The sequence below is a fragment of the Coffea eugenioides genome, chromosome 3, assembly GCF_003713205.1.
Source record: "Coffea eugenioides isolate CCC68of chromosome 3, Ceug_1.0, whole genome shotgun sequence".
NCBI lineage: Eukaryota > Viridiplantae > Streptophyta > Magnoliopsida > Gentianales > Rubiaceae > Coffea > Coffea eugenioides.
Window position 1 is genome coordinate 47,677,328 of NC_040037.1, and position 22,550 is coordinate 47,699,877.

At 37.6% G+C, this 22,550-nt stretch overlaps 1 protein-coding gene across 1 annotated transcript; it reads left to right on the plus strand.

Moving 5' to 3' along the window:
• Positions 1 to 2,260: 2,260 nt before the first annotated feature.
• LOC113766785 lies at positions 2,261 to 4,591 on the plus strand. The gene is made up of 2 exons (XM_027310937.1): positions 2,261 to 3,236; positions 3,612 to 4,591. Exons 1-2 carry the CDS (start codon positions 2,261 to 2,263, stop codon positions 4,589 to 4,591), a joined length of 1,956 nt encoding a protein of 651 aa, XP_027166738.1.
• The last annotated feature ends 17,959 nt before the right edge of the window (positions 4,592 to 22,550 follow it).

The window sequence follows — 22,550 nt, forward strand, 5'->3', positions numbered from 1 at the left end:
CGGTGCGTAATCGATCAATTGATAGCCAGTGGTGCTAGCGGTGAACAACATAAGCCCCTGGCCAATCCGAACCGCAACCAATGTTCCTATCCTATACTCAAACTACTGTTACGTCACAAGTCATAAACCCACCTAAAGAAGCCTTTACTTATCCCACTCATGGCCCACCACCTACTTATGCACCTAACATCCAAACTAACCCTTCTCATGCCCAACTTTCCCAGAATTATCCGTCAATTACTATGAGCATGCCATTCGAACTACAGGAACCACATTATTACTCCACCGCTGAGCCATTCACCATGGATACTGCCGCCCAAGGGAAAGCTGAAGCTGTGGAGTCATCCATGCCGGTGGATAAAAATTTGCTAAAGAGATTGGATCGGTTTGAGGAGTTCATAAGGAAAAGCCAAGGTTTGAGCAAGCAAGGAGGTCTGGACTACAACGAGCTGTGCCTGTTTTCGGATATGCAATTGCCAATGGGTTTCAAAGCACCCAAATTTCGCAAGTACGATGGAAAGGGCAATCCCAAGACACACCTTCGGATGTTTGCAAACAAGTTAGGAAAGCCGATAGATGATGAGAATCTACCTGTGCGTTTATTTCTCGAGAGTCTAGAAGGCGACGCGTTGGATTGGTATTCCAATTTGAAGCCTGAGGATATGAGATCTTGGATGGATTTGTCAACTGCTTTTGTGAGGCAGTACGAATACAATTGCGAGCTCGCTCCGACGAGGACCACATTGGACGGGACCAAGAGGAAACCATCGGAGGACCACAAGACGTATGCGAAGAGATGGAAGAAATTGGCCGCCAAGGTGGAGCCTCCCATGAGTGAAAATGAGATTGTTCGCACATTCATCAAAATTCATGACCCGCCTTACTTTGAGGATATTTTTCGAATGACCAGGTGTTCCTTTGAAGAGATTGTCAATAAATTGGAAGAATATGACGAGTTCATGAGAGCAGGGAAAATTGTTAATGTTTCAGCTTTAAAGTCACAGTTGGAAGCTATGCAAAGCCAAAGCAGCAGTAGTAAGAAGTCCCAGTTTAAGAAAAAAGACGAGGAAGCTTCCTTTGTCTAGAACCAAGGCTCTTCTTCCCGACCTAGATACCAACAAAATCCCGCCTACTCACCCCGTTACTTATACCAACCACGCCCCCAACCTGTTTACAATACCACAATCAACCACCCCCGTCCTCGACCAAATTACCCAAACACACCGTCAACGCCATTTCACATTTCCTCACCAAACTTTCAAATTAGACCTCGCCCTCCTTTTAACCCAAGGCCTATTCCACCCCCTAACCCAAATTACCAATATCAACAAACTAGTAACACCCAAAATCCAACCCCATACCGAACCTTCACCAATCTAGCTAGGTCGGCCTGTTGACCAATTAAATGAGCAATTGAAAGCTGCTGGAAAAATTGGCACAATACCTCCAAAAACCTATCCTAAAGGGTTTCCCATAGGTTACGATCCTCAGTCGTTTTGTGCCTACCATTCGGGAGCCCCTGAACATTCAACTCCCAATTGTTGGACACTTAAACACAAAATTCAAGATATGATTGGTGTTGGAGACATAGTTCTGAGAAGGAGGGATGAACAAGGGTCAAGTGTTAGTAAGAACCCTTTCCCTACGCACAAGGATACCGTGAGAGTTGTTACCATAGAGGAAGAGATCGAGAAACCTACACAGTACATTGTATACGAGGCCGAGATCATGGGGGTCATTGGAGAACCATTCATATTGGAGGAGGAAGCCAACGAAGTCAAGAAAAATACTGATTCGTTTATTCTGGAAGTGATACCTTTCGAATGTGAACCTTCAGAGCTAGTGGCACTTGAATTGCCTGAGCAAACTCCCATTCTTAATCTACAAGAGGTCCCATGGAATTATAGCGAGCCTACACTGTTAATTGGAGGAGAAAAAGTGCCCAAGAAGGAAGTGGATGCCATTACCAGATCTGGAAGAATCATAGGTGAACCCGCAGTTGATGAGCCTATAAAAGCAAAAGAAAGTGCTACGCCAACGAGACCAACTGTGATTGAAGAAGAGGCTTTTAATTTCCTTAAGATATTGACGAAGAGAGAATAGAATGTGATTGAGCAATTGGACAAAATGTCCGCTCAAATTTCTATGTTAAATCTGCTTATGACTTCTGAACTTCATAGAGCGGTTTTACTTAAAGTGTTAAATAAGGCTCAAGTGCCTAAAAATATTCCAGTTGATAAATTCACCAATGTAGTTGAACATGTTTTGGCTTCCAACCGGATTTCTTTCTGACAAAGATTTAACTGTCGAAGGGATTGGACACAACAAAGCATTGTATATCTCAGTCTGCTGTAATGGAAAACTCTTGCCGAGAGTTTTGATAGATAATGGATCTGCTCTCAATATCTGTCCATGGAATACCTTGGTTAAGTTGGGAGTTCAAGAGGCTAAGCTGCGGCGGTCTACCACCGTGGTGAGAGGATTTGATGGCGCGAAAAGAGAATCAATGGGAGAAGTGAATTTAGTACTGGAAATCGGACCTGCCCAATTCCAAATCATGTGCCAAGTCATGGATTTTTCAATTGTTTACAATATTCTCCTTGGACGGCCTTGGATTCACACTTCGGGCGCTATACCATCTTCGCTCCATCAAATGTTGAGATTTATGGTGAATGGCCAATTGATCACAATTTTTGCGGAAGACGATTGCACAATGATTGTTAATTTTGGACCAAATGATGGGGGTAGTAAAAAATCTCTGGTTTCTCCTCACCACGTGGCTCACATTGTCTCCGTAGGATGGATATCTAAGGAGAAGCCAGTGGTGGGAATGAATTTGCCAGAAGCTAGTGTTATGATGGCCAAAAAAATTATTCAAGAAGGATATGAAATAGGCAGGGGTCTTGGGCATAACCTGCAAGGAATTCTAGAACCAATAGAAGTTCAAGGAAAGAATGATACTTTTGGATTAGGGTTTCAACCTACTGCTAAGGATAAAAAAGAAATGATGAATAGCAAAAAGGCGGAGAAGGAAGGGAAGCAACTTATCATGAGTATTCCACCGTTGTATTGTACTTTTCCTTACCCATCAGAGGTGATTAGAGATGAAGTGGACCCGATCGAGGAAGTGGATGTTGGATTGTCTGAGCTATTTGTGGGGGTTGCCTCCGAGGGGGAGCCATTGGAGGACCCAGAATTTCCAGAGGTGCCTATCGAAGCAATGAAGAATTGGACCAGTGATTTCCTTCCCTCTCGAAGGGAATTTCGGTAAATCTGGGGAATTGTCTTTGGTCGCCATGAAAGAAATTATTCGCATTATTTATCTTTTGTCTTTCAGTTTTGTAAATAGTTTTTAATCAAATGCTTTTCAATGCAAGTCTTATATTGAATCTCTTGTTAAATCGCACGTTATGATGTTATCCTTTACCTTCAAATTCAATGAAATGTACAGTGTTTATTTTCCAAATTGATTTGCTTACGCATTGTTTTATCTATTTTATTCTTTTTCAGATGGCCAAAAATAAAACACATTGACCCTTTGGATATCACTATTCTAAAATTTGATGATTGCAATCTCGATATTTCTCACAAATTTGAAATTTTGGAATCAGAAATTCAAGACGAGAGCGATAACGAGGAAGAATCTGACTCTTTATTAAAGAATCTTGAACAATATGAAGAGAAATCCAAATCGAACTTAGAAGAAATAGAAGTTGTTAATATTGGCACTGAGACTGAGGTTAAGGAGATAAAAATTAGCATTCATTTGAATAAGAAACAGAGAAAAGAGATGATTGAGTTTTTGACCATGTTTCAAGATGTGTTTGCCTGGTCCTATGATGATATGCCTGGAATTTCAACAGACATAGTGGTCCATCGATTGCCAACTGATCCAAATTTTCCACCAGTGAAGCAAAAACCTCGCAAGTTTAAGCCATTTATGAGTCTCAAAATCAAGGAACAAATTGAGAAACAGCTCGATGCTAAAATCATCATGGTGTCTCATTATCCCATTTGGCTTTCAAATCCCGTATCTGTCCAGAAAAAAAGTGGAGAAGTGCGAGTCTGTATTGATTACAGGAATCTTAATAAAGCAAGTCCGAAAGATGATTTTCTGTTGCCAAACATCCATATTCTTCTAGACAATACCGCAGGACATGAGATCGAATCATTTGCTAATTACTTTGCCGGATATCACCAGATCTTAATGGCAGAGGAAGATAGGGAGAAAACTGCTTTTATCACACCATGGGGGACATTTTGCTATCGAGTAATGCCATTTGGATTGAAAAATGCCGGAGCCACTTATCAAAGGACCATGACCACCCTGTTCCATGATATGATTCATAAGAAGATGGAGGTTTATGTGGACGACATCATCATCAAATCCAAAAGAGCGGAGGATCATTTGATTGATTTGGAAAGGTTATTTGAAAAATTGAGAAGATATGATTTGAAACTAAACTCTGCAAAGTGTGCATTTGCCGCCCCTGCCGGAAAGTTATCGGGATTCATTGTCAGTAAGAAGGGTATCAAGATAGATCCAGTAAAGATTAAAGCCATTCGTGAAATGCCAGTGCCAAAAACGTAAAAGGACGTGAAGAGTTTCTTAGGGAAGATTAATTTTATTGGAAGGTTCATCGCTCAGTTGACCCACACATGTGAGCCTTTGTTTAAATTACCGAAGAAAAATGTGCCATTGTATTGGAGTGAAGAGTTCTAACAGGCGTTTGATAAGATTAAGGACTACTTGTTGCACCCCTCGGTCTTAGTGTCACCCAAGCCGGGTCGACCATTGATTATGTACTTGTCTGTGCTCGACGAGGATGTGGGATGTGTTTTGGGGCAGCATGACGATTCTGGAAAGAAGGAGCAAGCTATTTATTATCTCAGCAAGAAGTTCACGTCTTATGAGGCAAAATATACATTTCTTGAAAAGAATTGCTGTGCATTGGCCTGGGCAGCTCAGAAGCTGAGGCATTATTTGCTTAGTTACACCACTTACCTTATTTCTCGGTCAGACCCTTTGAAGTATTTATTGGAGAAACCAATACCAACTGGACGCATGGCTAAATGGCAAATGATCCTTTTTGAGTTTGACATCATTTTTACCACGCAAAAGGCCATTAAGGGCCAAGCAATAGCGGATCACTTGGCTGAAAACCCAAGGAAGGACGATTATCAACCACTTCATACTTATTTTCCAGATGAATAGGTCCTGTTCATTGGTACAGCAGAAGACATGAATGAAAAATGCTCTGAATGGAGGCTATTCTTTGATGGTGCCTCAAATTCCTTTCGAGCTGGTATTGGAGCTGGAGCTGTTCTAGTATCACTTGAAGGGAAGCATTATCTTGGCTCCGCTAAACTACGGTTTTTCTGTACTAACAATATGGCTGAATATGAAGCTTGCATTTTTGGGCAAAAAATGGCATTGGAAATAGAGATTAAGGATTTAATAGTGTTCAGTGATTCCGATTTGCTTGTACATCAGACTCTCAAAGAGTGGATCACTCGGGATTTGAAGATCGTGCCCTATCACTGTAGTTTATTGGATTTGACGAACAAATTTAGGAGTTTGGAGTTCAGGCATATTCCACATGCCAGAAATGTCTTCACCGATGCTTTGGCCACCTTATCTTCGATGATTCAACATCCAGACGAGTTGGTGATCGAACCTATCTAGATTCACTTGCAAGAAAAACCTGCTCATTGCCTAGTTATGGAAAAATCTCCCGATGGCCGTCCCTGGTACAGTGATATTAAGGAAATTTTCAAAACAGGGTCTTACCTTCCTGGGGCCGATATGACTGCTAAAAGGTTCTTGCGCAGATTATCATCTAATTTTTTCTTGAATAGAGAGGTGGTATACAAAAGGACGTCAGATTTGGGCCTTTTGAGGTGTGTTGATAAGGATGAAGCAGAATACTTGATGAAAGAAGTACATAGTGGTGTGTGCGGATCACATATGAATGGCCATTTATTAGCAATGAAGATTATGAGGACGGGTTATTTTTGGCTTACTATGGAGCATGATTGTGTAGTTTTTGTTAGGAAATGCATCAAATGTCAATTGCACGGAGATGTTATGCGAACTCCCCCTACAGAATTACACAGTATGACTACTTCCTGGCCATGTTCAATATGGGGTATGGATGTGATTGGAGCCATTGACTCTCCCGCTTCAAATGGGCATCGATTTATTCTGGTGGCAATTGAATACTTTACCAAGTGGATCGAACCTGAGTCTTACAAGTATGTGACTAAGAAGGTGGTGACGGACTTTCTAAGGAAGCACATTATTTGTCGTTTTGGTGTACCAGAGACGTTAATCACCGATAATGCCAAAAATCTCAACAATGACATAGTGGATGGATTGTGCGAATAGTTCAAAATCAAACATCGGAATTCTTCTATTTATAGACCACAGATGAATGGAGCAGTGGAGGCCGCAAATAAGAACTTGAAGAAAATAATCCGTAAGATGACTGAGAGACACCGTGATTGGTACGAGAAGCTCCCTTATGCATTAATGGCATATAGAACAGCTATTCGAACTTCTGCTAGGGCAACGCCCTATAATCTCATGTACGGAATAGAAGCAGTTTTGCCAGCCGAGGTCGAAATCCCTTCTTTACGCATTTTAATGGAGCCAAACTGGATGAGGCTGATTGGATTAAACAACGTCATGAGCAATTGACTTTAATCGATGAGAAGAGGTTAAATGCCATTTGTCATGGTCAATGTTATCAAAAGAGGGTAGCCCATGCTTACAATAAGAAGGTCAGACCATGGATATTCACAGAAAGAGATAAAGTGTTGAAACACATTTTGCCAGTACAAGAGGAAGCTAAGGGGAAGTTTGCACCAAATTGGCAAGGCCCTTTTATTGTCCAGAAAATTTTGCCCGGGGGAGCGTTCATTCTCGCAGAAATGGATGGCCAAGTGTTCCCTCAACCGATTAATTCAGATATGTGTAAGAAATTTTTCATATGATAAATGAAATTTTCCTTTTAAGGTTAATGTAAAGAATGGAATGAAAAGTCAGGCCTTCTTCCTTTCCAATCAAACATTCTATCCCTAGTTATCCCTTTTGAGCCTTCAGAGCAAATTATTTCGTTTGGCAACCCCTGAGAATCGCAAACCCCACACTGGAGCAAGTCTTGAGTTAAAAAGTTAAAAAAAAAGGTTTCAAAAGGTAAAAGTGATGGAGAAACAAAAATTTAAAGGAAAAATTTCGATTGAAATAAACTGGGGCAATTATTAGTAGAGTTAATTTGAAGATGCGATCTCAGGAAAGCTAAATATTCATAAATCTGCCTTCGAGCCTTAACCTTTTCTAAGCACCCCACTAGACCCCATTACAAAAATCAAAAGTCCTGACTTCTGTTCTTTATATTGCCTTTTTAGGAAAATTTCTAATCAAATGGCACATGATGTCAAAAAACACCTTCACCTGTTTTGCAAGGGAAGGGTTGTTATACTGATGCCATTATTTCTTAAAACACATTTCTGAATTAATGTGGGCAGTAGACAAGATTTGTTTATTAGGTGAAAACCTGCAAGGGCACCTTTGAAAAAAAAAGAAAAAGAGAAGAGAAAAAGAGAAGAGAAAAGAAAAAAAAAGAAAAGAAAAAGAGAAAAACAAGAAAAAACAATAAATAAAAATAAAAAATAAAAAGAGCGGGGGCAACCTTTAGTGAAAACCCGAAAGGGCACTGAGGTGGGGTTTTATAAGAAAAAGTGAGTTTGGATCTGAAGAGCTGGTGACTTAGTTCATTGGAAATTCTGCTCACATTGTGGTTCTGTTGTCAAGCATTTGAACTCCAGAGGGATGATATCCAAAGGGTCAAGCGTAGCATTTTGTTCGAGAACCAAAGTGTTCGATTTATCAAGCACAAAATTTGAGTATACAAGTTTATTTATGATTTTTTCGTGCAATAAAAATAGATGGATGTGTTTATATTGTTAGAATTCTCTTCATTATGTGCAATTAGAATATTTTTCATGCGTTTCATGGTCCGAATATTTTTTCATGTGTTTCATGGTCCCATTTGTCTCTTTCATTCTATCAAACGGCAATCCCTATGATTTATCGAAAGTAAATGGCTACTAAATGACATGTTGGTTTAAGTATGAAAAATTATGGAAGCTTGATATTGTTCGCAGGGCAAGGTTGAAGTACTCGCTACGTCAAATAAGAAGTCCAAATACTCATGCTTACACATTTCTTGAAGAAGGGGTTGATCGGATAGTGGCGGCATTATCTATCATTATTTCTTTTCTTGCAAGTCCGACAGTCCAATAGCATTACACTGGGGCAATTTTAGAAGAAATCGTTTGTCTCTCTTCTCAAAATTCTACGAAAGCTTTTATACAAATCGATCTAGCAGGCTCGGGTTCCATCCTACTGACCAAATCAAAAGGCTGGCTCGGGTATTCATCCCACTGACCTAATTATCGCAGGCTTGGGTTTTTCATCCCATTGACCTAGTTACGGCAGGCTGGGGTCCCATCCCACTGACCAAATCAAACAGCAGGTTCGAGTATTCATCCCACTGACCTAGTTACGGCAGGCTCGAGTATTGTGACGCCTCGAAAAGAATGAGAGTGAGAACCCGAAAATTTTCTAATTTTTTAGGGTTTATTTTTTTAATCGCCCACCTTTTCTACATTTTCTTTATTAGAAAAATTCCCCAGATAAAGTTTATGAGCAAAGATAGTTTTTAAATGATTTTTCTAGTATCGGTTAGTTTTTGAGAAATTAAGAGCGTATTTTGAACGTGGGACCCGCAAGTGCGGTAAATGCATTATATTTTTGACAACTTGTTGAAATTTTGTATTAAGTGATATTATTTTACAAAATGTTAAGATATTTGTATTGGAGAGACAAAAAGATAAGTTTTAAACCTAAAGGTGACAAGTGTCACCATAAGATTTAGTCTTGAGTTTGACTACTATTCATAACTTTACCATTTAATTAAAATTGGCCAAAAATCTCTTCATTTTGCAAGCTTCTTGGCCAAATTCTCTTGCTCAAAAAAGGGAAGAAAAGCTCTCAATTTTCTAGTCTCCAATCTTGCCCAATCTTTCAATTAAACCGATTAATCTTCCAATTACTCCATAAAACCTCTTAGTTTGGTGGAGTTGAGCTTGGTTGTGAAGTTGTTTGGAAAGCTAAGGTGACTAGTTGCTCTCTTTCTTGTGTTGCTAAGGTGAGTTGTGAAGAACCACCCCCCTTCCTTAATTGATGCTTAAATCATGATTAGTGGTAGTATGAGATGCAAGTTTATGGATTATTTCTTGATTTGTGGTTGAAGTGGTGAAGTTTTATAATTTTTGGGGATTTTTCTGTTTTAATATGAACATGATTGTGTGGCTATATATGATGATTGGAAATGATGTTTAAGGACTCTATGAGGTGGAAAAAGTGGTTAATTGCAAACAATTTCTGTTTTGGAAGAAATCTTGGAAAGTTAGGGTTTGATGTTCTTCATTCTGCCCGAATTTGTAGCTCCTAGTTAGAGGCCGAATTGGCCTTGGCTTAAAACATGAAAGTTGTAGGGAATGACATTTTAGAGGTGCCTACAAAATTTCAGGTCAATCAGAGTAGCATATAATGAGAAAAGTCAAAATTACCCTTGCTGTCCTGGTTTTACCCGAATGTAAGAATTGCGCCTGTAATTGGTTGTTTTGGCTGGAATTGCTTCCGAATTGGTTGTTGAGGTCTTCTGATGAAATTTATCCCTATTTCCTAGCTTTCAGTTGGTTTTGGAATTTCTGGATTTGGACTTGGATAGCCTGATTTATGATGTTTCCGCTAGAATGCATTCTGTGAATCTATTTTTGTGATTCTGGTGTAGTATCTTGCATTTTTGACCTAGTTACACTCGAAACTGGGTTTAGTGACCTTCTGTAATATTGTAACCCTATCTCTTAGCTTCGAAACGGTGGGTCTTGGACCTTCATCCGATAATCGTAGTGCCTTTGGTACCATTACCGCAAAATGATGTCAAAACCTGTTTTTCTGGTTTTGAGCTTAACTTTTATTTCCGGACTTTTCCCTAGCTTGACTTGTACTTGTACTGCTGGGAGCTTGCTGAATGGCTATTGAATGAACTTATTGTTGTGTGTGTACCTTTGGGTTTGAATGAGAAAAATAATGAAGCCTTGATGGCTGGAAAAGTAAAGAAAGACAAGGGGAAGTGCTGTCCGAACTTTGAAAGGACTTGTTTGCATTGAGTTTGTGAACTAAGACTTGGATTTGCGCAAGGCAATGTTATATGATGGATGATTTCTGAGCCATGGAGGTGAGTGACCCCAAACTATTGTTAAAGCTTCTTATGAAATGTTTCTTGCATTATTTACTCGACTGCATCTCATGCGTGCTTGCATGTGAATTCATGATATGATTTTGGCTTCAATGAGATCTTGGGGAGTCTTGTGCTGGACACCAATGTCTCCACCTCTGTTTACTTGGAGCAAATGGCTCCGGAGCTCAAAAAGGGGCTCCCTCTTAATGTTAATGTGAAATGATCTATTTGAGCGTTGGGTGTTCAAGTGCTATGACTTCACTGGCTCACGAGAGCAATAAACGGACATTTGTTCTTTGAATCATGACATCATCGAAAGGATCGAAATGCAATATTGTGAAATATCTTTGATTACTGATTTTGCTGGTTACTCGCTGAGCTTCTAGCTCACCCCAAAAAAAATGTTTTATTCCCCTCCACAGGGCTCGAGGCGAAGGAAACGTTTATATTAAAGTTCTCCGTGTGAATGGTTGGTATCAAGGATCAGAGTGGCGCAGCGGAAGCGTGGACGCTTCGCTTTTGATATGTAATTAATTATTGGAGACTTGGATGAATATTTGAGTTTTATCTTGTAATTCATTTGAGTTATATTGAGATTTATCTTATATTTGTTTGAGGACTGTAGTAAGCGACTGAGTCCCGGCGAGAGCTGGGCAGGCGGCCCGCCGAACCCTCTGGTTCGCCTTAGGGGGAGGTGGGGCTGTCACAAGTATTCATCCCACTGACCTAGTTACGGCAGGCTCGAGTCCCATCCCACTGACCAAATGAAGGCAGGCTCGGGTATTCATCCCATTGACCAAGTGAAGGCAGGTTCGGGTATTCATCCCACTGACCAAGTGAAGGCAGACTTGGGTATTCATCCCACTGACCGAACGAAGGCAGGCTCGGGTATTCATCCCACTAACCAAGTAAAGGTAGGCTCGGGTGTTCATCCCACTGACCAAGCCAAGGCAGGCTCGGGTATTCATCCCACTGACCAAATAAAGACTTGAGTTTTCACCCCACTAATCTTCCTATACTTGCATATTCCGACTCACGACAAAATGAATAACTAGAGGTAAGAATTTGGTGTCTACGTCTTTGTCTCGAGTTTCTTCGAAATTCAGACAAAGAGGGGCAAGCTGTAGACACCAAATTTTAATTTAGCTTTATTTATCATTTATTTTTAGTTTTTATTGATAATTATCTAGTTTTACTTATTAATCTCATGGTTTTTGTTTTTAGACATTTTTTTAGCATTTTAGATACCAAATTTTTAATTTAGCTTTATTTATTATTATTTTCATTTTTATGATAAATGATGATTATTATTCTTTTTTTTTTGCTCATTAGTCTCTTAATTTTTATTAAAATTTATCAAAAAAAGAAATTGTTCACAGAAAATATGCTTTAAATTTTTAGATTCAATTTATGAAAATTAGTTGTTTGTTTACCTAAATTAAGTGAAAATTAGTAAAATAGAAAGGAAAAATCATCAATCAAATTTGGCTTTTATTGATCTCGTTTCATTTCCATTTGTGTTAAGAAAATTATTTCATTATTGTTAAAAAAAAGGTGCCTGAGCTTCACACGGACAAACATTTCTTTAGTTTCATATCAGAAACCATGCGCGAAGGTACAGAAGTAAAATGCAGCTCGGTTCCATCCCATTTCCCCATTTTTCTTCCCATCATTTTTCCTTGCCATTGGATCATGCCAAATCCATTCCACCTGGCTTTCATCCGAAACCAAGAATGATCTAGAAGAAAGCCAATCGGAAGGCTAAAGAGAAGAGGTGAGCTGAGGATCTTTAGGAACCCTTGAGATGAGGGTTTAAGGGTTTCATTTGATATAAAAAGGAAAAAGGAGTGTAATGAAAGGGGTACAGAGAGCATAGAGGATCTGGTGACGGCTAAAAAAGGGAATGAAATAGTAGAGGCGGCGGCTGGGTTTTGAGAACCAAAAACGGAGAGGATAGAGGAGACAGCAGAAAGAAAAGAAAGGGAGAGAAGGAGAAAGGAAAACTGGAAAAGAGAGGTTCTAGTAAAAAGCCAAAGAAAAAACAGCAAGGAAGGAGAGTGAGAGGAGAAACCGAGAGGGAAAAAGAAAGTAAGGAAAGAAAGGAAGAACGGAAGAGTAGCAGAACCAGAAAGAGAAGATTTTGGATTGAGCAACGACCCCTTTTTGATCATCCCAGCCTTGATTTTGCCTTTGGAAGGGATAAAGGTGATGTCTTTTACCTGTTTTGTTCTTAGTTTACTTGATGAATGTACTGAAGTTTCCTTTTCATACCTGTTTCTGTGTGAATCTGATGGGTTGGACTGGAGTTTTGGGGTAGGAACTTAGATCATTTATGAGGTTGGGTTTAGATCATTTTGTCCAAGGTTCACGGTTACAAAAGATATTTCACAGTTTCAATGAAAGTTTCAATGCTTCGTCGATTGCTACTATGTACGTTGCTTGTTTGTGTCGGTTTCTTGGCTGTCATATGCATATTTGTTGATTTGGACTTGATTTGCATCATGTTAATGAAACGCAGAAGTGAAAATGAAGACACAAGTTGCGAGTGAAATTTACAGATTTGACATGATTCTGTGTTTTGACATTTTATGTGTTTAAATTCATGATTTTAGGATGAAAATGGAAAAAAAACAATGTTTGTTGCTACATGGCTGGATTCAGAGTGTGTTTGTTTGGAGTTTAAAGGTGCAAAAGCTGCTGCAACAAGCATGAAATTCTCGGCTTGTTGCAGCAGTACATGCGAACAGTTTGGGTTTCATTTGGTTTGCTGAAATTGTAGTTCAATTAACATGTTTCCTTTGGCTTGTTGTTTGATTGGAATGTCATGAACAATATCTGCCATTAAAGTTGCATTTAGAGAAGTCATTAGCTTTGACATTAAGGGAACATGAATCATGCATTTTGTGTTTATCAAGTCTTGATGAGGTGAAGTTGTCTTCTTGAGAAATCTGTGTGGAAGTTTTGGGGGTTTGTTTCTGAGAGTTGGGTTGGATTTGGTACCTGGGATCATGCTCGTTGTCTCTTAAATTTCTCCTTCATGGCTGTTTTTCTTTTCAGTGGGTAGGATTGTGTCTTAAGAATCTGTTTCCTTCATTAAAAGTTTGGGTGTAACCCATGTTCCTGATGCTAGTTCATGTTAGGTCCACGGTAGAGCTCAGAGTTGTTTGAAGCTTATGATTTCTTTGGTGTTCGGTTGGTTGGTATACCATATGCATGTTCGCTGCAACTTTTATTCCTTATGCACCTTTACTGCATTTTTCATATGGCTGCACTTTCAAATCTGTTGGAATGTATTTCTGAGGTAATGGCATCAATGGGTTGAAAATCATTACACTTGGTAGGTTGGGTTTAAGTTGTTTTGTATGAACATGCTTCATGAGTAAGTTGCAGTAAGATTGAAGTGAATTGGTCTGCACTTGCTGAAGTATTATTTCATTCCCTCGTGAGTTACTTGCTTCTCTTCGTTCCAGAAGTGCATGTTCATCAAAAACTAGGTGATTGGGTTGATGCTTTGGTATGATATTGTTCTCTTACCTCACGAACCATGAGTGTCTTTCGGTTGCTGAAACTGAATAGCATAGGAAAATAATTTGCAGAAACATTCTTTCAGTTGCAGAAGCTTATTTGCTGCATGAAACTTGCATGAAAGTCTTCCAAGAATCCCATTGTTAATAGGTGTTTAGCCATGTTTAATTGGAGATGGATCAAAGTTTTGCATGAATCTTGTTTGCCGAAAGTTTTCATGGGGTTACAAAAGCTCTCGGATGAAAATTGCAGCAGAAAAATAGAAGCAAAACAACTTGTTTGCATGCATGCATATGTTGTCTAAATTGCACTTCGTTCCCTATTGTTTCCACCTAACGCCACTATGGCCCAATCAATTGGATAATTTGATCAATTTTGTCCCTTTAACTAGTCTTTTTCCTTTGATGTGATTTAATGGGATTGTTGGGTAAATTTTTAGTGAATTTTAAGATGAAATTTGGGGTTTAATAACTTTTAGGGACTTATAGTTTAATTTTGATTTTTAGTAGAACTTTGAGTAATTTGTTGTTTAATTATAATAAATAGGTTTCCTTTCCTCTTTTGTGAAGTTTTAACATTTGATTTCGATAAATCCCATCTTAAACCATTAAATTTGGTATTTCATTTTTGACTCTTAAAACCTTTAAATTGTTTTGGAATTTGGATTGTGTTTGCTTTAATTTCTTACACTCAGATGGTTTATTTCGCTCTTGATTTTATTTCGTGTTTAATTTTCAGTTGGTGTTTAATTTTCGTTACATGTTACTTAATTAAAGTGATGCCTTGACCCCTTTTATTATTTTGGAGGTTAAATAAGTAAATGCGTGTCATTAGGGCTCCAACTCCAGGGAGGTACATTCTATCCCTTATTTCTGATTTATTTGATCCTATGTGCACTTATGTGTTTTATGTGTGTAATTGCATGATTTTTAATGTTTTATTTCATTTTCATTCATTTATTTCTTTAATTATTTAATTTTACTTTAATTTTGTGCGTTTATTTTAATGTAATTATGTGAAAGGCACTTGAATGCCAAAGTTGTAATAGTTAGGTTCAAGACCTATATTTAGATAGAATATGTAATAGTTAGGGGATTTATTTATTTATTTATTTCATTCCTTCCCCCCTTAGATTGTAGTTAGGGCCCCAAGTGTAATAGTTAGGGCTTTATTTGCTTTATTTTGCTTTGTCTGATTTGCATGCCTATGTGCTATGTGTTACCGCTTTCTTAGGGTTTTGCATCTAGATATCATGATTATGTGTTATGTGTTTATGTGATATATGTGTTTACATGCTTTTATCAAGCTTTACATGATTAATTTAGTTATAATTAATATGTGACATGTTATCACACTAGTCCAACGCTAGTTGTGATCCATTTCTCAATACCACACTAGTCCAACGCTAGTTGTGGTTCTTTTGTCTGATTTCTCACTTGTCCAACGCTAGTGATAAAGTAGAAATATGGGCTAGTCCAACGCTAGACCCTTAGGAACCCTCCACGCTTTAGATCATGCTTGTGTGATAAAACATCACATTTTCATGCATACTTTAGGGTCTTCTATCATTTTTTGCATATTTCCCTTTATACCTATATTCCTCATCCCATAATTCCCCCCTTATATATAAATACTCCCCGTACATATATGTATTTATTTTTCCTCATATTCCCTCTTATATTCATATCCCCTATTTTTATATTTTTCTTTATATAATTATATAAGACATAACATTAGATTTGCATTTCATATAAGAAAAATTAGAGATAGATTAGTACATTTGCTTGATTAGATTAGGAAAAATCCCTTGAATATGGGATATGGACGAGTTTGGCTTTCTAACCTTAACACACTCGTATTCCCTCTACGAAAGGGAAAATTGAGTCACGAACATTAGTCTCCCGTACCCGACATGATGCATTCCTGTAGGTCATGTATATTCGTATAATTATTTTATCCTTTTTCTTTTTTTATAGTCTCATATTTTTGCATTATTCGTGACCTCTCCAAAGAGTCACTATTTGGGCATCATAATTAATGTGATTTGCACCAATTAAATTTTGAAGAGAAATTCCGACCCCCCACCCTCCTAGGTCTAGGTTTTGCATTCATATAGTACATCCAAATGTGACAAATTCTTAGGTTAAAAATAAGAAAATCTTTGACTAAATCACGCAACTAACCTTGGCTAGGTTGAAAAGGTACCTCGGATTCTTTATCCTTGCCTTCCCTTTCTTCCAATGTGACTCTCGAATCTTTTCTTTGATTTTCGTAGATATAGGAGTCGTTTAAAAAAGGTTTTCCATAATTTTATCTAAAAATTTATTTTTAGGTGACTTGGAACACCTTAACTCAATATCAAGTGGCGACTCCATTTTTTCATTCAAAAACCCTTTTTAAACTATTATTTTGGGTCAAAATCGTCGCATTTTCAAGTTCCATTTAGACCAATTTTCTTTATTTTCTAAAAAATCAAAAACTCATTTTTCACTCAAAAATAATCCAAAATTCATTTTTCTTTATTTTAAAAAATGGGGCGCGACAACAACTTAAAGTTTCCAAAAAAGGAAACAACTTAATACTATTTACGGGCACTCTTGGTTTTGAACCCTATTAAGGAAAACAAAAACGTGGAATGAGCTACACAGCCTAGTGAGGTTCCAAGACACTCTAGCAGTTCTAATAATTCAAGTAATTTGAGCATAACATATGCGTGGTTCAAGGTTGCACATTGGCACATTAACATGAAACAGTTATCATTATACAGAAATAAACACATATTGAAGGATACGGTGTTCCAGTGGAACCATTTCGGTCAACTTCATCTTATAACTTCAGATTCCCTCAGTTTGTCTGGTCATCACCTTATCCCTCCTGTGGTAGTACTCGAGTATACCGAAACGGTGGTCTAGGGTTCCAACCTACCCGACCGAGGTCAGTTCTGGCTCGAGCAGATTAGTAACCAAGGGCAGGGCCCAGTTCAGCTTTGAACTTACAACATACACAAGTAATCAAGTAAATCGATAAATTCATCATTTTAGTAGGTCGAGTGAGATAAAGTACACACTCGCCTTAAAACGGTGGAAAATTTCATATGAACAATTATTAGTAACACTTAACACTTAAAAACATAAGCAATATGCGATAATTTCATATAAACATGCAATTTTCGGTAATCACGTAATCAAGAAGTCAAGTAATCCAGTAACACGGTTAATCGGTAAACATGTAGCAATACTATTCAAGTCACATACGGTGAAAGGGTTCATAGGAGCAATTATCGGTAGCACTTAACAGTTAAACACATAATGACCATGGAGTAAACATATCATAAAACTATTCAAATCACGTACTCCTATATGGAATACTCACCAATTCAAAACAAGTGAGTAAGTGCTCAAACAAGTGTTTAGGCGTCCGCTTCGAGTTCCTCTTGAAGGTCCCCTTGAGTACCTGAGTAAATAATAATTGGCTATAACACATTATCACTTATAAATCCCTTATTAACAAGGGAGATTGTACACTTGTACAATCTAAGAAAATATCATGAAAATGAGCCAAATTTCTCGTAAATCGAGGCTCAAAAGTGGGGTTTAATGTTACAAGAAAAATCTGATTTTCGTCTTTGAAATCAAGTGTAAAATGATCAAGCAATATCGAAGGAAAATGAAGAGTTCTAAAAACTCAATTTCCTTTAAGTTCAGAAATTTCAGATTTGAAGTGCGATTTTTAAAAAATCATATCTCACTCTCCGTAAGTCCAAAATTGGAAAAATTGGTACCGTTGGAAACTAAATCCAAAGTACTAAAAGTTCCTAGAAGATACTTTTTGAGATTAAAAATGGAAGACACTCGAAATTCGGTTTCAAGTTGCTGTTTTGGACTCCCTAGATAGATTCAGGGTTGGTTTTTGGTGAAACTTGGAAATTCGGCAAAATTCACAGAATGTGAACTAGCCTTTGAAATTTGAAACTCCAGTAGAGTTACAATCAAAGTTTAAAACACAGCAAACGGAACAAGAATCGGAGTTTTGAGCACCAAGATATAGCAGATCAAAGTTGGTTCAAAATTGAAGACTGTTGGCCAATTTTCCAGATTTGAAACATAAATTTTGGGACTTTAGTTGGGTATCGAAATGGACTTGGAATGGCACCAAATTTGGTGTGATTACACTACCATATAAGGGCTACTTCTCTGTCAAAGTTCATGTAAAAATTCATACGGGAAGTCAGTTAACAAAACGACTGAATTTTGTGAAATTTTCAAAGCAAATCTGCCAACTCAAGCTTCTCTTTCCTTTTCAAACACTTTGTATCATGAAATCAGTCCAATTTGGTTCATTTGTGAAACCAGTGTTCTAGAAACATTTGATAAGTACTTGATAAACAATGGACATCAAGAATTTCGAAACAAAACCTCCCACATCAAGCTAAACCTGTCGGCCAGCATGAAGGAAGGGATTTTTCCAGATTTCCAGCTTTATCACACTTTCAAAATCAGGCCATAACTCACTCAATTCAAACTAGAATTGAGCATGGTTGGTGGTGTTGGAAACTACATTCAAAAGGGTACAATTTATCAGAAGAAATCATTTTGAAATTCAGTTCATAGTTAGCTCAAATTCAAGCAACAAGTTCCAGCACATCATTGGCTCTCTAGCACAACAATAAAACAGAACAGGTAATTTTGAAGAACTAATACGGCTCACTCAGTTCAAATCAGGGGATGCATTTTATACCGTTAGAAACTACAAGTGTCCAAACAGAGAGATATGTTCATTCAAAGAACACTGCTAGAGGACCACTGTTACACGTTTTCCAAATTTTGTTCTTGCCAAAATTCAATATTTATCCAACCAATTCACATGATTTTTGGTATAAACTTTCTACACACACTTTATAACATATATATATCAGTTTCACAGTCCAATAACCATCAAATTTTCAAAATTCAAGTAAGAACAACAACAGGGCAGATTCAGCCTCTTACTCCCTCTCACGGTTTTCTCTCTTTCTTTTTCCTCTTCTAGTTTCTTCTAGTAAAACTCATCACAAACACACTAACACACATATAAACATCATAGAAGTCCTTATATAACCAAGGTGGGAATTCATAGAGTCCACTTCAACCATCCAAATCCAAGCAACAACAAGAAGAGTGCAGCTACAAGTTTCAAAACCAAAAAATGAAACAAGAAAGTAAAACTTTTGGGGAAGATGTTTATACCTTCAAAAAACAAGAAGAAACCGGAAATTTTTACCACAAAAACTCCAAGAAAAACCGCAAGATGAAGCCTTTCTTCTAGCTAGAGTTGCTCTCCAAGTTGTAGGTGATTTGGTGGGTGATTTGGTGGGTGATTTGAAGCTAAACAATGGAGTTTTTCTTCTTCCTTTTTCTTGTCTCTTGGTCTGTCCGAAAATCGAGGGAGTGAGGAGTGTTTGGTGGTCTAATTCTTGGAGAGCAAGAATGAAGAATTGTATTGGAGAAGCTAACTTAGGGTTGGTGCACAAAGTCAACCCTTAATAGTGACTCGATAGGGTTTCGTACCACCGTTTTCTTTTGGGTTTGATACACCTGTGCACTAAACCTCCAAATATAATTCTTTTAACACTATAATTATTCACTCTTAGTAGTCTAGTATAAGTTTCTTAAGTCTCCGTTTAACCATTCCAACTTGATACACGCAAAATTCCAATTCTCGCACAATAAGGCGAAATTTACGAAAATTCCATATAACGATTATATAATTAACTACTACTAATGTAATTAATTATAAAATAACCATTTTAGAAATAAAACATGAGTCCTCAATTCTCCAAAATTATTGTACTCTCGGATCGATTATTGTTTCGAAAAATGTGTATTCGCTATTTTTCACTAAACGAGTCCTATAAAATTAAATTTACTAACGAGACGTTTAAAAATATAATTGAGACATTATTCCATATAAATGGATTTAAAATGATTGAAATAAATTATTCGGAGAAAATGGGTGAATAAATAATTAATTAAGCCATTAAAATAGAATTATAAGTGAGGAAAATGAGGAAAATCGGGTCCTCACAACCTTCCCTCCTTAAAAGAATTTCGTTCTCGAAATTCACATCTAGGATAATATCATACCCTTTTAGCTATGCTTATCAAAATTTTCAGACTCAATTTGTCTAAAACCATTTACTGGCATTCGATTTTTAAAATTAACAATTTTAGAAATGACCTGGTTTTTTTTGTCCCAAACGACCAATCAAATTTTGTTCAAATCAAGTCAATCATAACATACGAGATATAATCGAGGGTTTAAATGTATTTTCGATATGTGTGTGGTAAAATGCAATTCACAATTTCAAAATTAGAGTTAAAAGATACGAACTTTTCTTCATGATTCGAAACTAAATTTTCTTAGTAAGAAACTTCAAATAATGTGTTTTGCCATCATCATCAATACATATTACAAATTTCTCAAATATGTTTAAGAAGATTAATCATGCAACTCAATGCATGGATAATAAAACTCATATATAATAAATAACATATACATGGAGGGTATTTCAACAAGTCTCTCAAAGTTTTGAGTTAAGAGCTGCGTTTAAATAAACGTATACTCTAGAAAATACTTTTAAAAAAGATAATTAAACATGCAAGCTCATATATGCATAAATTTCACATTAAACCATAATTGAACTACACACACATACCAGTAACAACTTTTAAAGAAAAATGAAATCACTTGCACAAATAATATTATCACCATACAAGTCAAACATAAACTAGATTTCATCAGATCATAACACAAGTTACGGTCAAGTAAAGTACATACCAAGTCAAGGTCAATAAACAAAAGTAAACAAGTGATTAACAAAAATACATGAATCTCCAAGGTACAAACTCTTAAGTCCTATTCCCGTCATTCCATTACAAAAGATCAAAAGTAAAGTTTCACTAGATTAATTGGAACTAGATGATTCCCGTTCCCTGACACGTTCAACTTCATTCCCAACACTAGGATCTTCTGGGCTATGATCTTCTCCACCTCCCGCTCTTAATTATTGTATCATCTTAACCAAACGATTATTGGTTTCCTGTAACTATTCACGTGAAATATCAATTTGTTCTTATTCCCCACAAATGGAGATCTCAAGTCCTTAGAATTACCCTCAACTCTTAAGTACTCGGGTACAAGAATCCGAAACAAGGTAATTCACAACTCGAGCCGGCCGGTCCCAAGAGTAAATCGCCACATTTGAGATTCCTAACCAACATATATATCTAATTTTTCTCCAAGTATCAAGATAAAGGTTTTGTAACTATCACATTCATGATTCACAGCTTACACTCTAGAAGGGTACTTAAACCTTTACTCATTCAAATAATAAGGACCATAACACCATTTGGCCCATGCTCACCCCGCGCAAAGACCACGCGAAGCGGCTCTGATTTTCATCCCTACAAATAGTCACTTAACTTTCAAACCAGTCCCACAGTCCGGCATCCTAAAATTTTAAGGCTAAGATATAGGGGTGGGTAAAAAAATCCGAAAATCCAAAAACCCGAGAGACCCGACCCGATTCGCACCGAAAAATCGGATACCCGATCCGATTTCAATCAGCGGATCAGATAGGGTCGGGTACCCTAAATATTCGGATACGGATACGGATCGTGAAAGTAAAAACCCGCGGGTACCCGACCCGGGGGTATAATATATAAATATTAAAAATATAGGGGTAATTGTATAATATTTTAAGTTATTAACCCAAAGTTCCTAAGCTAAATCAATCCATCGGTCATCCATTCAGGGTTTAGCCTCAGCTTCAGCCGACACTCTTCCGTCTTCACTCATTTCATTTTCTTCTTCTGCTTCTCGACCTCCTTTCTCCATCTCTTCAATTTTGTCAAGTTGAACTCAAGCCTGCAAGTCTCAGCCCTCAAGCAGACGATGCAACAGAGTGTTTCGATTTCGATTTCTCAAGCCTTAAGCAGAAGCTGTAAAATGCCGACCTTCTTCATCTGCAGGTTTGGACCTTCTTTAATTGATGGCTATCCAGCTTCTTCAGGTGATGGTGTATATTACGTGTAGGTTTGGACCTTATTAAAATTTTGGTTGGAGTGATTACAGTACACTACTCCTTGCTCGATGCTAGGAGGTGGGAAATTGTTGTTACAATACCTCTTTTGGTGGCTTTCTATATTCTTGGCACTTCCACTTCTTGTGTTAATACTGCTTCGACACAATACCTCTGTTTAGGTCCCTGTTATGTGTTTGGCAATTCTCCAGCTTCTCTCTGCTCCTTACACAATCAATCTGTTTTGTTAATCATTTTGGTTATGCACTTCAGGCAGTTGCTTTTGGTTTTTGATAGGGTACTCCGTGACTCTGGCCTTCCTACTTAATACTACTGTGCCATAATACAGAGTGGTCAGGGGTTGAAGTACCATTCCCTAATGATGCAATTATCTTTTCTTTAATTTGTTTGTGTTTACTTTTGCTAGCTATCCAGTGATTACAAAATGCAAAGCATACTACAGATATGTATGCGTATCAAACCCAAACGAGCTAGTATATAACCAGAGAATGAATAATGTTTTCCCTATTGGACTTGTGGAATTGGTTTATAAATTGTTTTAAAGAAATTTATAGATTGAAAATAGGGGCGGGTACCCTATGACCCGCCCCTATTTTTCGGGTATCCGAGGATCGGATACCGGAAGGAGATCG